The 14,403-nt window shown below is 54.9% G+C and overlaps 1 protein-coding gene across 2 annotated transcripts; it reads right to left on the reverse strand.

Annotated features, from left to right (window-relative positions):
• Positions 1-6,044: 6,044 nt before the first annotated feature.
• ARSA (arylsulfatase A) lies at positions 6,045-9,157 on the reverse strand. Of its 2 annotated transcripts, none has more exons than XM_035274861.3 (9): positions 8,910-9,157; positions 8,562-8,804; positions 8,158-8,398; positions 7,827-8,045; positions 7,584-7,753; positions 7,160-7,284; positions 6,941-7,068; positions 6,595-6,697; positions 6,045-6,480 (listed from the first exon to the last, which is right to left on the reverse strand). In XM_035274861.3, the coding sequence occupies exons 2-9, from the start codon at positions 8,777-8,779 to the stop codon at positions 6,161-6,163; spliced, it is 1,524 nt and encodes a 507-aa protein (XP_035130752.1). In that variant the 5' UTR covers positions 8,780-8,804; positions 8,910-9,157; the 3' UTR covers positions 6,045-6,160. The 2 variants fall into 2 exon arrangements, with proteins under 2 accessions (XP_035130752.1, XP_035130744.1); XM_035274853.3 differs by having other exon boundaries at positions 6,045-6,498.
• Between the last annotated feature and the right edge of the window lie 5,246 nt (positions 9,158-14,403).

The raw sequence follows: 14,403 nt of genomic DNA on the forward strand, positions 1-14,403 counted from the left end.
TCAGGGAGGCAGAGGTTGCAGTGAGGCAAGCAGCTAATTTGTGTATTTTTAGTAGAGATGGGGTTTCACCATGTTGGCCAGGATGGTCTGGATCTCTTGACCTTGTGATCTGCCTGCCTCAGCCTCCCAAAGTGCTGGGATTACAGGCTTGAGCCACCGCGCCCAGCCTCAGAGGGAAATTTAAACATTCTTCTGTTGAAACGTTCCCTGGGCTCCCCCTTCTGGTCACATGGGGGACAAGTGAGCACACGGGCAAGGAGGGGCCACAGGGCGGCGGGGGAGAAGGGTTTCCCTGCAGGAGCCGCCCCTCATCCTGTCATTCACACAGTCGCTTGGGCTCCGGATATCTCCTCTTCCTTCCTAATGCACCTGAGGGGAAGCCACAGAATCAACTTGTTTGTTTGCTCTGTACATTCCAAAACACACTTAGCCCCTTCGAGAGGACACTGGGCTCCCCGAGGAAGCTGCTCTGTGGGAATGGATGACTGCCAGCCTGGTGAGTGGATTATCTTAGGCTCACAGGAAAGGGGCTGTTTTGTAAATCACCAGTGGCAGTGAAGAAAGGGAAGTGCAGGGACATTGTGGCAAGCTTTTGGGGCCACAGTAACAGCATGTCAGCACAAATACGCATGCATATGCAAGCTTGTGTGCACGTGAGTGCATGTGCATGTGTGTGTGACTGTGCATGTGTGAGTGCATAGTTTGTGTGCACGTGAGTGCCTGCACATGAGTGTGCATGTGTGTGTGACTGTGCATGTGTGAGTGCATAGTTTGTGTGCACGTGAGTGCCTGCACATGAGTGAGTGCCTGTGCATGTGTGCGTGACTGTGCATGTGTGAGTGCCATAGTTTGTGTGCACGTGAGTGCCTGCACATGAGTGAGTGCCTGTGCATGTGTGTGTGACTGTGCATGTGTGAGTGCATAGTTTGTGTGCACGTGAGTGTCTGCACATGAGTGAGTGCCTGTGCATGTGTGCGTGACTGTGCATGTGTGAGTGCATAGTTTGTGTGCACGTGAGTGCCTGCATATGAGTGAGTGCCTGTGTATGTGTGCGTGACTGTGCATGTGTGAGTGCCATAGTTTGTGTGCACGTGAGTGCCTGCACATGAGTGAGTGCCTGTGCATGTGTGCGTGACTGTGCATGTGTGAGTGCCATAGTTTGTGTGCACGTGAGTGCCTGCACATGAGTGAGTGCCTGTGCATGTGTGCATGACTGTGCATGTGTGAGTGCATAGTTTGTGTGCACGTGAGTGCCTGCACATGAGTGCCTGTGCATGTGTGCGTGACTGTGCATGTGTGAGTGCAGTTTGTGTGCACGTGAGTGTCTGCACATGAGTGCCTGTGCATGTGTGTGTGACTGTGCATGTGTGAGTGCCATAGTTTGTGTGCACGTGAGTGCCTGCACATGAGTGAGTGCCTGTGCATGTGTGTGTGACTGTGCATGTGTGAGTGCATAGTTTGTGTGCACGTGAGTGCCTGCACATGTGTGTGAGTGCCTGTGTGTGTGAGTATGGGTATTTCTGTTTGCCTACATGTGTGCACACACATAAGTGTGCATGCCTGTGTGAGGAGGGTGCATCCAGCTAAAATAGCTTAATGATAAAAAACAAGCATTTCTTCACACAAACAAATCAGAGCAAAACCGAAAGAGGAATGGGGGAGTGGGAAAATCTGCTTCTCTTTCCAACGTTGGGTGCAGAGTGCATTTGAACACCCCTCAGAGCTCAGGCAATGGGAGGCTCATTTATCTTTCCACCCCCACTTCAAGGTTATGTGCTTGTAAAACCAGGTACCCTTCCTTTGTAGCATTTATCATGGTTAGATTGTTACTGAAATAGAAAATACATAGGCCAAACGCAGTTGCTCACACCTGTATTCCCAGCACTTTGGGAGGCCAAGGTGGGTGAATCATGAGGTCAGGAGTTCGAGACCAGCCTGGCCAACGTGATGAAACCCCATCTCTACTAAAAATACAAACAAATTAGCCGGGCATGGTGGTGAGTGCCTGTAATCCCAGAACTCGGAGGCTGAGGCAGGAGAGTTGCTTGAACCTGGGAAGTGAAGGTTGCAGTGAGCCGAGATTGCGCGACTGCATCCAGCCTGGGTGACGGAGTGAGACTCCATCTCTGCCTCAAAAAAAAAGAAAGAAAATACACTATGACATCATAAAGTGTGCACATCTTATGTGTGTGACTTGACTGCTTGATTCATATGCATGCATCATGTAATGCCCTCTCAAGATCTGGAACATTTACAGTACCCCCAGGTTCTCTGGTGTCCCTGGTCAGGCAATTCCACACACCCTATCCTTCCAGAGGTAGTGACTTCTATCACACTGAAATCTCAGGTGCATCTGACATCCTGGGATTAAGCCGATCTCCTTTGCTAGTCTGTAAGCATGGTGAGTGTGGGGCGGGTCTCCTCTGAGAATGCCATGCCCCAGCATTGCAGGGTGCTGGTGACTGGATTAACCCAGTTATGCACAGTGCACACTACCCAAGTGAGAGAATGCCACGCCCCAGCACTGCAGGGTGCTGGTGACTGGATTAACCCAGTTATGCACAGTGCACACTACCCAAGTGAGAGAATGCCACGCCCCAGCACTGCAGGGTGCTGGTGACTGGATTAACCCAGTTATGCACAGTGCACACTACCCAAGTGAGAGAATGCCACGCCCCAGCACTGCAGGGTGCTGGTGACTGGATTAACCCAGTTATGCACAGTGCACACTACCCAAGTGAGAGAATGCCACGCCCCAGCACTGCAGGGTGCTGGTGACTGGATTAACCCAGTTATGCACAGTGCACACTACCCAAGTGAGAGAATGCCACGCCCCAGCACTGCAGGGTGCTGGTGACTGGATTAACCCAGTTATGCACAGTGCACACTACCCAAGTGAGAGAATGCCACGCCCCAGCACTGCAGGGTGCTGGTGACTGGATTAACCCAGTTATGCACAGTGCACACTACCCAAGTGAGAGAATGCCACGCCCCAGCACTGCAGGGTGCTGGTGACTGGATTAACCCAGTTATGCACAGTGCACACTACCCAAGTGAGAGAATGCCACGCCCCAGCACTGCAGGGTGCTGGTGACTGGATTAGCCCAGTTATGCACAGTGCACACTACCCAAGTGAGAGAATGCCACGCCCCAGCACTGCAGGGTGCTGGTGACTGGATTAACCCAGTTATGCACAGTGCACACTACCCAAGTGATAGAATGCCACGCCCCAGCACTGCAGGGTGCTGGTGACTGGATTAACCCAGTTATGCGCAGTGCACACTACCCAAGTGAGAGAATGCCACGCCCCAGCACTGCAGGGTGCTGGTGACTGGATTAACCCAGTTATGCGCGGTGCACACTACCCAAGTGAGAGGAAGTGGAGCAGCAGAGCTGGAGGGGGTCCCTGACGACTGTGCTTGGGTGCCAGTATTCATTTAGTTCTTGCTAGGGAGTTTGGTCTTTCCATGTGATAATGGGATCATGAACCCAGTTCAGTTCCTCTCTGCCCTCACTGTGAATCATAGCGGCTTCTGGGGTCAATGCCACCACTCGGACCACAAGTACATGAGGACCCTCCTTAAGCCAGCATCAGGGGCTGCTGGGCACCCCAAGGAAACCACCACTCTATGGGGGTGACTCCAAGACAGCAGATTTTGGGTGTGGTCAATGCAGCCCTCAAGCCAGATGAAAAGTGATGGAACAGTTGTACGAAGGGTCCCCAGCGCAGTCTGACACCACAGGCTCACACAGGCAGATGAGACCGCCACACATTCCAGCAAGGCTTTTGGCTGCAAAAAACAGAACCCTCACGAGCAGTGGCTTCAACAGGCAGGGTTTATTTTCCTGCACTTGGAGCTCTCCAGGTAGGCAGCTGGAGATGCTGCCCAGTGTCCAGTCAGGGCCTGTGGCTGCTTCAGCAAGGTCCTCACCCCCAGGGCTGCCCCAGTCTTTCACTACCAGGACTCCTGGTCACAGGCTACTCCTGAACCAATCACTGGATTGACTGGCTCAGTCTGGTCACTGCCCTCCTGGGACATAAAGAGGCTACAACTTCAAGATCAAGGGGCCTTTGCCCAGCACTGAAAAATGTGGGCGCCCATAAGGAAGGAGGTGGCCGTTTGGTGGGCAATGAATGGCGTTTGCCACGGGGAGGTGTCTGAACACTGGATGGTGCTCCTCTCAGTTGGCCAACACTGAGGGAGCACCTGCTGTGTGACTGGCCATCTGGGCACACACATGGGCCTGGTGTCAATGTGTCATGCCATGCAGACACAGGCAAGTACTCAGTCCCTCCCTGCAGAGGAGGCCAACAATGGAGGCAGAGCATTGCTGTTGGAAGGAACAGCCAGGCCGGCCTGCTAAGAGTCGGGGGGACAGGGGCAGGGGTGGAGGCCTCAAGGGCAAACTGGATCACTGTAAGGAGTTTGGATTTTGAGTATGAAAAGCCTGTGGAATTTTGAGCAGGAATAGATGCTCAAACCCAACCTCATGTTTTATTTACTTATTTACAGGCCGGGTCTCACTCTGTCTCCAAGGCTGGAGTAAAATGGTACGATTACAGCTCACCATAGCCTCGACCTACTGGGCTCAAGTGATCCTCCCCTCTCAGCCTCCCAAATTTCTAGGACAACTGCCACCATGCCTGGCTAATTAAACAGATATTGTTGGCTGGGTATGGTGGCTCATGACTTAATCCCAGCACTTTGGGAAGCTGAGGTAGATGGATCTCCTGAGGTCAGGAGTTTGAGACCAGCCTGGCCAACATGGTAAAATCCTGTATCTACTAAATAAAAAAAAAAATTAGGTGGGTGTGGTGGCACACACCTGTAGTCCCAGCTACGCAGGAGGCTGAGGCAAGACAATTGCTGGAATCCAGGAGGCAGAGGTTGCAGTGAGCCAACATCACACCATTGTACTCCAGCTTGGGTGACAGAGTGAGACTCCGTCTCAAAAAACAAAAAAATTATTTTAGAGCTGGGTTCTCACTACGTTGCCCAGGCTGGTCTGAATTCTTGGTCTCAGGCAATCCTTTCACCTCAGCCCCACAAAGCCCTGGGATTACAGGAGTGAGTCACCACATCCAGCCTAACAGATGGTGTTTTTTTTTTGAGACCGAGTTTCACTCTTGTCCAGGCTTGAGTGCAGTGGTGCGAACTTGGCTCACCACAACCTCTGCCTCCTGGATTCAAGTGATTCTCTGCCTCAGTCTCCTGAATAGCTGGGATTACAGGCATGCACCACCATACCCAGCTAATTTTGTATATTTAGTAAAGACAGGGTTTCTCCATGTTGGTCAGGCTGGTCTTAAACTCCTGACATCAGGTGATCCACCCGCCTCAGCCTCCCAGAGTGCTGGGATTACAAGCATGAGACACCACATCCGGCCAACAGATGTTTGTAAGAGATCACTTTATCTGCTGGGTGGAGAATCATTTGTTGTGGGTCAGAAGGTGAAGGCAGGAGACAGAAGGTGAGCACAGGTGAAAGGCAGAGCCCTAGGAGGGTGGGGGGCCCAGCAGGGCTGTCTCGGGGCTGCTGCTGTGCCTTCCTAGGGGCTCTGGGCCCCTTATCCCCACCTGGAATGTACAACTCATCACCTGGCTTCAGACAGGTTTCTGATAAGAACCAAGGAGGTCTAGTGTATGTGCCTCTAAGAACTCTTCTTCTTGGGGAAAATCCTGTCTCCCTCTTAGGCACTTTGCATCTTCTGAGTCTTCTGGCCACTGCACCCTCACACCCTCCCCACCTTGTTCCTGGCACTTACAGGCACGTGGTGCTCCTCCCATGAACAGATGTGCCATGTTTTCATGGCTGACATGTGTATGTATGCAATGACCCACGTAGATTGCCCAAGTGCCAGGGAAGCTTCTAGAGCCACGACACCAGGGTTCAAATCCCAGCCCAACTTCTTTGTGGCTGGGTGATCTAGCTGGACCTGGACAAGTACTGAACCTCTCTGGACCTCAGTTTCCTCATTTGTGCCAGAGGGGAACAGCACCGACATCACAGTATTACCACAGGATTAAATGAATTGTCACACCTGCAAGTCTCAACTGCTGTTATTACATTATCAGGTACAAACACCTCCAGACACCTGCACCTCCCCCACAGGCTCACAGTCATGAGCCATCACATGCTCAGGCAGGCCCAGGGGCCCTTAGGCATGGGGATCTGGGCAGTGGCAGCAGGCTGGGTGAGGGGTACAGCTGGGCTGGCAGCAGATTTGCAGGTTGGGGTCCTCACCCCGGGCCACCTGGCTGGGGCCGAAGGTCACAGAAGCATCTAACTGGGCCTTGAGCAGCTGAAGCTGCTTCATGGCCTGCAGCACCTCTGGGGTGGCCTTAGCCACACCTCCCAGCAGGTTGTAGTTTTCACCAGGGTCCTCGGACAGGTCGTAGAGCAGCGGGGGCTCATGAGCTGTCAGAGAGCTGGAGGCATGGCAGGCAGGGTCTGGAGTGGTCTCACTGTGGGCAGAGCCTGGGGAGGGGGCCAATTCTGAGCACAGGCAAGAACGTGAGAAGAGGCCAGGGATCTGGGGCTCCTGGGAGGGGTCTGCAGGTCAGGGGAAGGGATCCATGGGGAGGGAGTTACCCTGGGTGAAGAAGTGAGCTTTGTATTTTCCACTCCGCACAGCAAAAACCCCACGGACCTCGTCTGGGTAGGACGGGTAGAAGAAGAGAGACTGCCGAGGGCTCTGGGGACAGAGTCAGGGGTCACATAGTGGGACAGGCCCTGAGCATCACATATACCCAGAGCTGCAAGACCTGGTGTGAGGCCCTGGAAGTGGACCACTTCTCACCCACCCAAGAACCTGAAAAGTACCACCACTTGGATGCCACTCAACGCAGGAAGCGCTGAGGCATGGACTCTCAGGCACTGCCCACACTCACCCCAGGACAGGGGCCGAGGAGCCGGGATCAGGGGTCACTGGTCTTACCTTGCCTGTGCCCAGCAGCAGGGGGCTGAGGTCAAAGCCATCCAAGGTGACATTGGGCAGTGGGGCCCCAGCCAGGGCTGCCAGGGTAGGCAGCAGGTCCAAGGAGCTGGATAGCTCGTGGGTCACGCCTGGGGGCAGGAGGCTGTTCAGTCAGTCAGTTCACCATCAAGGTTGGGATGGTAGGGCCAGGGTTCCAAAGGAGAAGGCCTGCGGACTGACCAGGAGTGATGTGACCTGGCCAGAAGGCCAAGGCAGGCTCTCGGACACCCCCCTCGTAGGTCGTCCCCTTTCCACACCTCAGGAGGCCAGAGCAGCCACCTCGGGACATGCGCATCGTCTCAGGTCTGGACACAGGAGGAGATCATGAGCCATGGAGCCACAGCCTCTGAGCCACCAAAGGTGACCAGTGGCCCCACATCTCTAAGTCACAAAACTTGCCCAGAAGTGCCCAGCATGAGCCTGGGGCCTCCCAGGCCTACCAAAACCAGTTCTTTGTGTACTTGTGTCTCCTGACGCACCGTAGGTCCCAGCAATGTGGCCAGCATCTCCTGACACCACCTTAACCACTATGTTCTTGAACTGCAAGGCACTTGGGGTCCTGGCCTGAGACAGGTGGGAGCACTCCGCCACCCTGCTGGCATACCCGTTGTCTGCCGTGAAGATGACCAGCGTCTCTTCAAGCAGTCCCAGGTCCCCTATGGCTGTCATCAGGGCCCCCACAGCTGCATCCAGCTCCATCAGGGAGTCCCCAAATGGCCCTCGGCCTGAACGCTCTGCAAAGCTCTGCCCACTGAACTGAGGGTAGTGGGTGTGCTGGGGGCAAAGACTGGAGTTAGCACTGGATAGGGGTCATGGGCAGCCGGAAGGTGGGGCCAAGATCACTTACGTGAGAGGCATAGTACAGGAAGAAGGGGCGATTCTGGCGCTGGGCGTCAGCCATGAGGTCACGGGCGAATGCGATGTAGCGGGCCTCTAGTCCAGGCAGCCAGGGGGGCTGTGCCTCCACTGACAGGTTGGCCAACAGTGGGATGGGGACCAGGCCCTGGTCACAGCCGCCATCACAGGGTGTATCCGGGGGGAAGCAGGTCAGGTTCTGGCAGGGGCCCTGAGGGGGGCAGCTCCAGTGAGGGCTGGGCTGGCAGATGGGGCCGAGGGAGCATCAAGGGCTGGGGACTTTGGGAGGTGGGTGGGTAGCTGAGGGTCCTGGGGGTTCCTACCTGGTCGTGGGAGTATGGAATGCCTAGAAATCGATGGAAGCCCTGATGTGGGGGCAGGAAAGCCCCCTCAGGCCCCACCCCAAGGTGCCACTTGCCAGCCATTCCTGTGAGGTAACCTTGGGCAGCCAGGATCTCGGCCAGGGTCACCTCCTCCAGGGGCAGGCCCCCCCGGGAGCTGGGCACCAGGACTCCAGGGTACATGCCCATCCGAACCGGAAGCCGGCCGGTCAGGAGGGCGGCCCTGCAGGACAAGTCAGACAGAAATGTGGCCAGAGAGAGAGAGAGAGAGAAAGAGAGAGGGAGAGAGAGGAGAGAGAGAGAGAGAGGTTTTTCCCTCCCTCCTGCAATCCATTGCACATCTGGGAGAAACCAGATGGAGGGCGAGGAAGGCGCCCCTTCCTTACCGAGAGGGTGTGCACAGAGACACAGGCACGTAGAAGTCTGTGAACCGCAGCCCCCCTGCTGCCAGCTGGTCCAGGTTGGGGGTGGTAGAGCTGGGGTGCCCATAGCAGCCCAAATCCCCATAGCCGAGGTCGTCAGCAAAGATCAGCACGATGTTGGGTGGGCGAGCAGCGGCCAGCCCAGCAGCCAGGACCAGGAGGAGGGTCCGCGGTGCCCCCATGGACACGGGACCTGTCCCGAGGGGTCTGTCCCAAGAGAGGAAAGGCCCCTTGGCTCCAGCAAGCTCTTTCCGAGACCCCAGACCCAGACACCGCCCTCCCCTGGGGTCCCAGACCCCAATACTCCCCGACCCTGACGGCCGCTTCCTCAAGTTCCGGAGGACCGGGGCCGGACAGGGGCAGGAGACCCTGGGCTGGGATGTAACTGCCCAAGACCCTCCTCCAGGACCGGGACGCCTCCAGATTCTCGAGCGGAGATTCGATCGTCTTCCGCTAGCGGTCCGGGCTCAGGGTCGGGGCATAAGTCACCCGACGCTGAGCAGTGGAGTCGGGGCAGGGGCTGGCGCGGCTCGGGGCCCAGGAGGGGCGGGGCCCGGGCTGCGGGCGCTTTCGTCTCGGCCCCGCCCCGTGACCCGCGGTTCTCGCGAGGCGGGGCGGGGCGCGGCCCGGGGTGAGGGGCGTGGCCGCGCATGCTCACTCCGAGCCCGCGGTTTGCGCTGTGAGGTGGTTTTGCCGGGGGCTGCGACGGGTTCCGGGCGCTTCTGCGCGGTCGGCTCCGGCCTAGGCGTCCCGGGCTGCGCGGGGCTCGGCGCTGCGCGTTGTCCGGTGGCGTCTCGGTCCGGATCTTCTCCAGAGGAGGAGCGGCGCGCCCCAGACCTGCGCTCCTGGGAGACTCGGGGCCCCCTTTGAGAGACCTGAGCGCGGACAGAAATGGCCACCCGGTGAATGAGCAAAGCGCAAGGAAAACCGTGCGGGCCCAAGGACTTGCAAGAGCCCTTTCTCCTCGTAGGTGTGTCTGTGCGTGTGAGCTGCGGTGTGGGTGCGGGGGCTTGTGTGTGGCGTTGGAGGGGTGCGTGTGGCGTTGGAGGGGGGCGTGTCGTTCGAGGGGGGTGTCTGTCGTTCGAGGGGTGTGTGTGGCATTGGAGGGGTGTGTGTGGCGTTGGAGGGGGGCGTGTCGTTCGAGGGGTGTGTGTGGCGTTGGAGGGGGGCGTGTGGCGTTGGAGGGGGGTGTGTGGCGTTGGAGGGGTGTGTGTGGCATTGGAGGGGTGTGTGTGGCGTTGGAGGGGGGCGTGTCGTTCGAGGGGGGTGTCTGTCGTTCGAGGGGTGTGTGTGGCGTTGGAGGGGGGCGTGTGGCGTTGGAGGGGGGTGTGTGGCGTTGGAGGGGTGTGTGTGGCGTTGGAGGGGGGCGTGTCGTTCGAGGGGTGTGTGTGGCGTTGGAGGGGGGCGTGTGGCGTTGGAGGGGGGTGTGTGGCGTTGGAGGGGGGTGTGGCGTTGGAGGGGGGTGTGGCGTTGGAGGGGGGCGTGTGGCGTTGGAGGGGCGTGTGGCGTTGGAGGGGGGTGCGTGGCGTTGGAGGGGGGTGCGTGGCGTTGGAGGGGCGTGTGGCGTTGGAGGGGTGTGTGGCGTTGGAGGGGCGTGTGGCGTTGGAGGGGCGTGTGGCGTTGGAGGGGTGTGTGGCGTTGGAGGGGCGTGTGGCGTTGGAGGGGGGCGTGTGGCGTTGGAGGGGGGTGCGTGGCGTTGGAGGGGGGTGCGTGGCGTTGGAGGGGGGTGTGGCGTTGGAGGGGTGGTGTGGCGTTGGAGGGGGGCGTGTGGCGTTGGAGGGGGGGTGGCGTTCGAGGGGTGTGTGGCGTTCGAAGGGGGTGTGGCGTTCGAGGGGTGTGTGCGGGGTTCGAGGGGTGTGTGCGGGGTTCGAGGGGTGTGTGCGGGGTTCGAGGGGTGTGTGTTGGCTTTTGAGGTGTGTGGCGTTTGAGGGGTATATAATGTTTGAGGTGTGTGTGTGGTGGTTGAGGTGTGTGTGGGGTGTATGTGGTGTTTGAGAGGTATATTTAGGTGGTATTTGAGGGGTGTGTGTGTAGTATTAGAGGTGTGGCATGCGTGTGTTTGCAGTGGCTGTGTGTGTGTCTAGTGTTTAAGGTAGGGTGTGTGTGTGGTGTGTGTGTGTGGTGGTTGAGGCATGCTGTGGTGTGGAATGTGTGTCTGGGGTCCAGTCTGGCCTGTCTCAGGGTTACGCTGCTGGGGAAAAACTCCTCTGAAGGCAACATGATTGGGCCCTCGCTCCCTCATTGGACAGCCTTGGACTTAACCTTTTTGATCTTGAAGGAAACCAAAATATGTCACCTTAAAATATATCTCCTTGACATGGCTGAAGACAGTTACTCAGAAGGACTGGAAATAGAATAGCTAAAAAGCTGTCTTTTGTGGGGGAGATTTGCATCTGTGGAGAGAATCTACTGATGAGGCTAGGCCTTCTCTGAGGCCCTCCCTTGCCTGATGCAGAAGAGTAAGAGAGTCTGACACCTTTAAAGGTCTGAAGGGAACGTTCACCGTCTATTGTCTCTGAGGGCTGCTACCTGTGAGGTTTCATCTATAGAGCAAGGCCACCTTTGCTAGCCAGGCCCCCGTCCTCTCCCTCCTGTAACTGGTCTTGCTGCTGTAACCTGATTTTCCACCATAACCTGTTTATGGCCATGCTTTGAGTCCCCGTTCTTTCTGTAACCTCAAGATGGTATATAAGCTTCTGAATCCCATTGGGAGGTTGGGGTCATCACTCTGGTTCTCACTGTGTGTGTGAATAAACCTGTATGCCTCTTGTCTTATTAATCTGGCTTTTGTCAGTTGATTTTCTGTGAACTCTCCACGTGCACACGGTTTTCTCTAGGCTCCTACAATTTTGGTGTAGTCAGTAGGATAACTAAAGTCACTCTACTGGGAGCCTCCGTCAAGGGAACCCAGGATCTGACAAGCTGACAGAAGGGTAAGAAAGTTTTAGCAGCTAGGCTCCTGGCCTCTCTGTGGAATCTTGTCAAACCAATGGTAAAAATCACTGTTTATCTTGTTTTCCTCTTCTAAGTCTTTTTTTTTTTTTTGAGATGGGCTTTCATTCTTGTTGCCCAGGTTGGAGTGTAATGGCATGATCTTGGCTCACTGCAACCTCCACCTCCCAGGTTCAGGTTTCCTGCCTCAGCCTCCCAAGTAGCTGGGATTAAAGGCATATACCACCACATTGGACTCATTTTTTGTATTTTTAGTAGAGACAGGGTTTCTCCATGTTGGTCAGGCTGGTCTCAAACTCCAGACCTCAGGTCACCTGCCCGCCTTGGCCTCCTGAAGTGCTGGGATTACAGGCATGAGCCACCGTGTCCAGCTCCTCTTCAAAGTCTTAATGAGACAAATGTATTCATATTGTTTGATCGCTTTTTTTCCCAGAAATGGTTATCCTTCATCCTTGTCTTTCTGTGTTATTCTGTCATAAAGAGGGGTGTCCATAGGGTAGAACACAGGCCTAAAACCCCTCAAGCCCAGGGTTCGAGCCGGCCCTGCAGGCTAGTCAGTTTTGCAGCTCTGATCAGATGCGTCTAGTTAGACAAACTTTGCTGTGGGTCCCTGAAATGAAAACTGGTTAAGATTCTCCCTCCTTGAAAGCTTGAGTTGTGACCAAGTGGGGGTGATGCAGGGCAGGCAAACCCCAAAGTGGAGCTTAGTCCGGGAGGGTTCTTGGCTTTGCGCAGGAAAGAATTCAAAGACAAGCCAGAGTTAGAAGAAAGCAGCTCTATCGAATAGGTGGTGTTACAGCTCTGTGACTGCTCCTGCAGAGCAGGGCCACCCCGTAGGCGGAGAGCAGTTGTGCGGTCACATTTATACCCACTTTTGATTGCACGAAGATTAAAGGATGGTTTATGCAGAAATTTCTAGGGAAGGAGTAGTAATCATGGGGTCATTGCCATGGAAAGGGGTGGTAACTCCTGGGTGTTACCATGGCAATGGTAAGCTGACGTGGCACAGTGGTGGGCATATCTGATTGAAACCTGCTTTTGCCCCAACCCTATTTTAGTCCTCAACCTGGTCAACTGTCCAAGCCCCACCTCTGGAGTCGAGTCCTGCCTCCTCCCTCAGGAACACTCTCTCGGTCTCTGCCATTCAGAGGCAGTGATTGGCAGATCACATCCTGTGGTCAGTCTGAAAATGGTTGGGAACCCAAGACAGGTAAGATTTTAAGCAGCACAGTTTTTGTTCTGAATGTGTCAAGCTCTGTTTGTCTTAAGAAGTCCCTGCCAGGTGAGGTGTCAGAGCCTCAGCATTGGGAAGTGGTCAACTTTCGGGTTGGTACAAAGAGTTTACTGACAACAGTATAGGTTTGAAAAAGGAAAGTTTGGCTGGGCATTTTGGCTCTTGCAGCTCCCACTTTGGGAGGCCAAGGTGGGTGAATCACCTGAGGTCAGGAGTTTGAGATCAGCTTAGCCAACGTGGAGAAACCCTATCTCTACTGAAATACAAAAATTAGCCAGGTGTGGTGGCACGTGCCTGGGATCCCAGCTACTCAGGCGGCAGGAGAATTGCTTGAACTTAGGAGTTGGAGGGTGCTGGCCGGGCGTGGTGGCTTACGCCTGTAATCCAAGCACTTTGGAGGCCAAGGCGGGCAGATCACCCGAGATAGGGAGTTCAAGGAGTTGGAGGGTGCAGTGAACTGAGACAGAGCAAGACTCTGTCTCGGAAAAAAAAAAAAAGTTTGCTAGGCACAGTGGCTCACACCTGTAATCCCAGCAGTTTGGGAGTCTGAGGTGGGTGGATCACCTGAGGTCAGGAGTTCAAGACAAGCTTGGCCAACATGATGAAACCCCCTCTCTACTAAAAATACAAAAAAAAAAAAATTAGCTGGGCATGGTGGTGGGAGACTGTAATCCCAGCTACTTGGGAGGCTGAGGCAGGAGAATCGCTTGAACCTGGGAGGCGAAGGTTGCAGTGAGCTGAGATTGTGCCATTGCACTCCAGCCTGGGCAACAAGAGTGAAACTCCGTCTGGGGGAGGGAACAAAGTTTAGCAAGAGCACTACAGAAGAGTGCAGTGGGGTGCCTCATCAAGAGGACTGAGCATGCTGGGTGGATTTTTACTTAGGGGTATTTATAGACCTTAAAGAGGGGGCATAACAGTAATTTGGACCATATTAGCCGTGTAGGTCATGATAAACGATGACATTTGTAGTAATTTTGCTGCCTTAATGTCAGCAATGGTTGCACAATGAGTTTCGGCATGGCATTCCAGAGATGTATAGAAATTCTAGTTATTTAAAAATTTTTGGGGGGAAAAGAAATCCAGAACCAGATGCCTGCTTTAGATAACAGGGAAGTCTAGACACTTCTAATTTTCCCCGGATAAGGAGTTTTGCCTCTGATGTCCTGTTTAATGGCTGCCAGGTGGTCTTTGCTCACTCCTAAATTCCTCAGATAAGGAGTTTTTGTGTCTGGGGCCTGTTAAATGGTCACCAGGTGATTTTCACTCTCCTCAGTCCCATCCATAAAGGGCTTTTGTTGTCTTAATCCTTGTTGCCTGGTCAGTCCTCAGAAAGTCCAATCCCAGCAGGGCCTACCCTGTGTCACAGGTTAATGAGTCTGTGACTGGCAGCCCCCTACAAATCTGTGGGTTACTGGAGGCACTGTATGTATAAACACCATCCTTAACTGTCTCTGGCAACAAGGGTCTTTTGCTATCTTTGCCTTTTCCTGGGAGTGAATTTTGGGGGCATCATTGGATCTGCCTCTTTTGTGTCCTCTCTAAATCTGGGAAATTGCCTTTTGGGCTTTCCACGAAGAGGCTTATTGCATTGAGTTGCTACTGGAATAAATACATCAT

This window comes from Callithrix jacchus, chromosome 1, assembly GCF_049354715.1.
Source record: "Callithrix jacchus isolate 240 chromosome 1, calJac240_pri, whole genome shotgun sequence".
Taxonomy (NCBI): Eukaryota; Metazoa; Chordata; class Mammalia; order Primates; family Cebidae; genus Callithrix; species Callithrix jacchus.

Excerpts from the sequence above, each read along its gene's own strand:
- ARSA (XM_035274853.3), bottom strand. The coding sequence starts at position 8,779 with ATGGGGGCACCGCGGACCCTCCTCCTGGTCCTGGCTGCTGGGCTGGCC. Across the intron at positions 8,399-8,561 it reads TCTCTGTGCACACCCTCTCG|GGCCGCCCTCCTGACCGGCC; the intron begins GTAAGGAAGGGG and ends CTTGTCCTGCAG. Across the intron at positions 7,285-7,583 it reads ATCTTCACGGCAGACAACGG|ACCTGAGACGATGCGCATGT; the intron begins GTATGCCAGCAG and ends TCCTGTGTCCAG.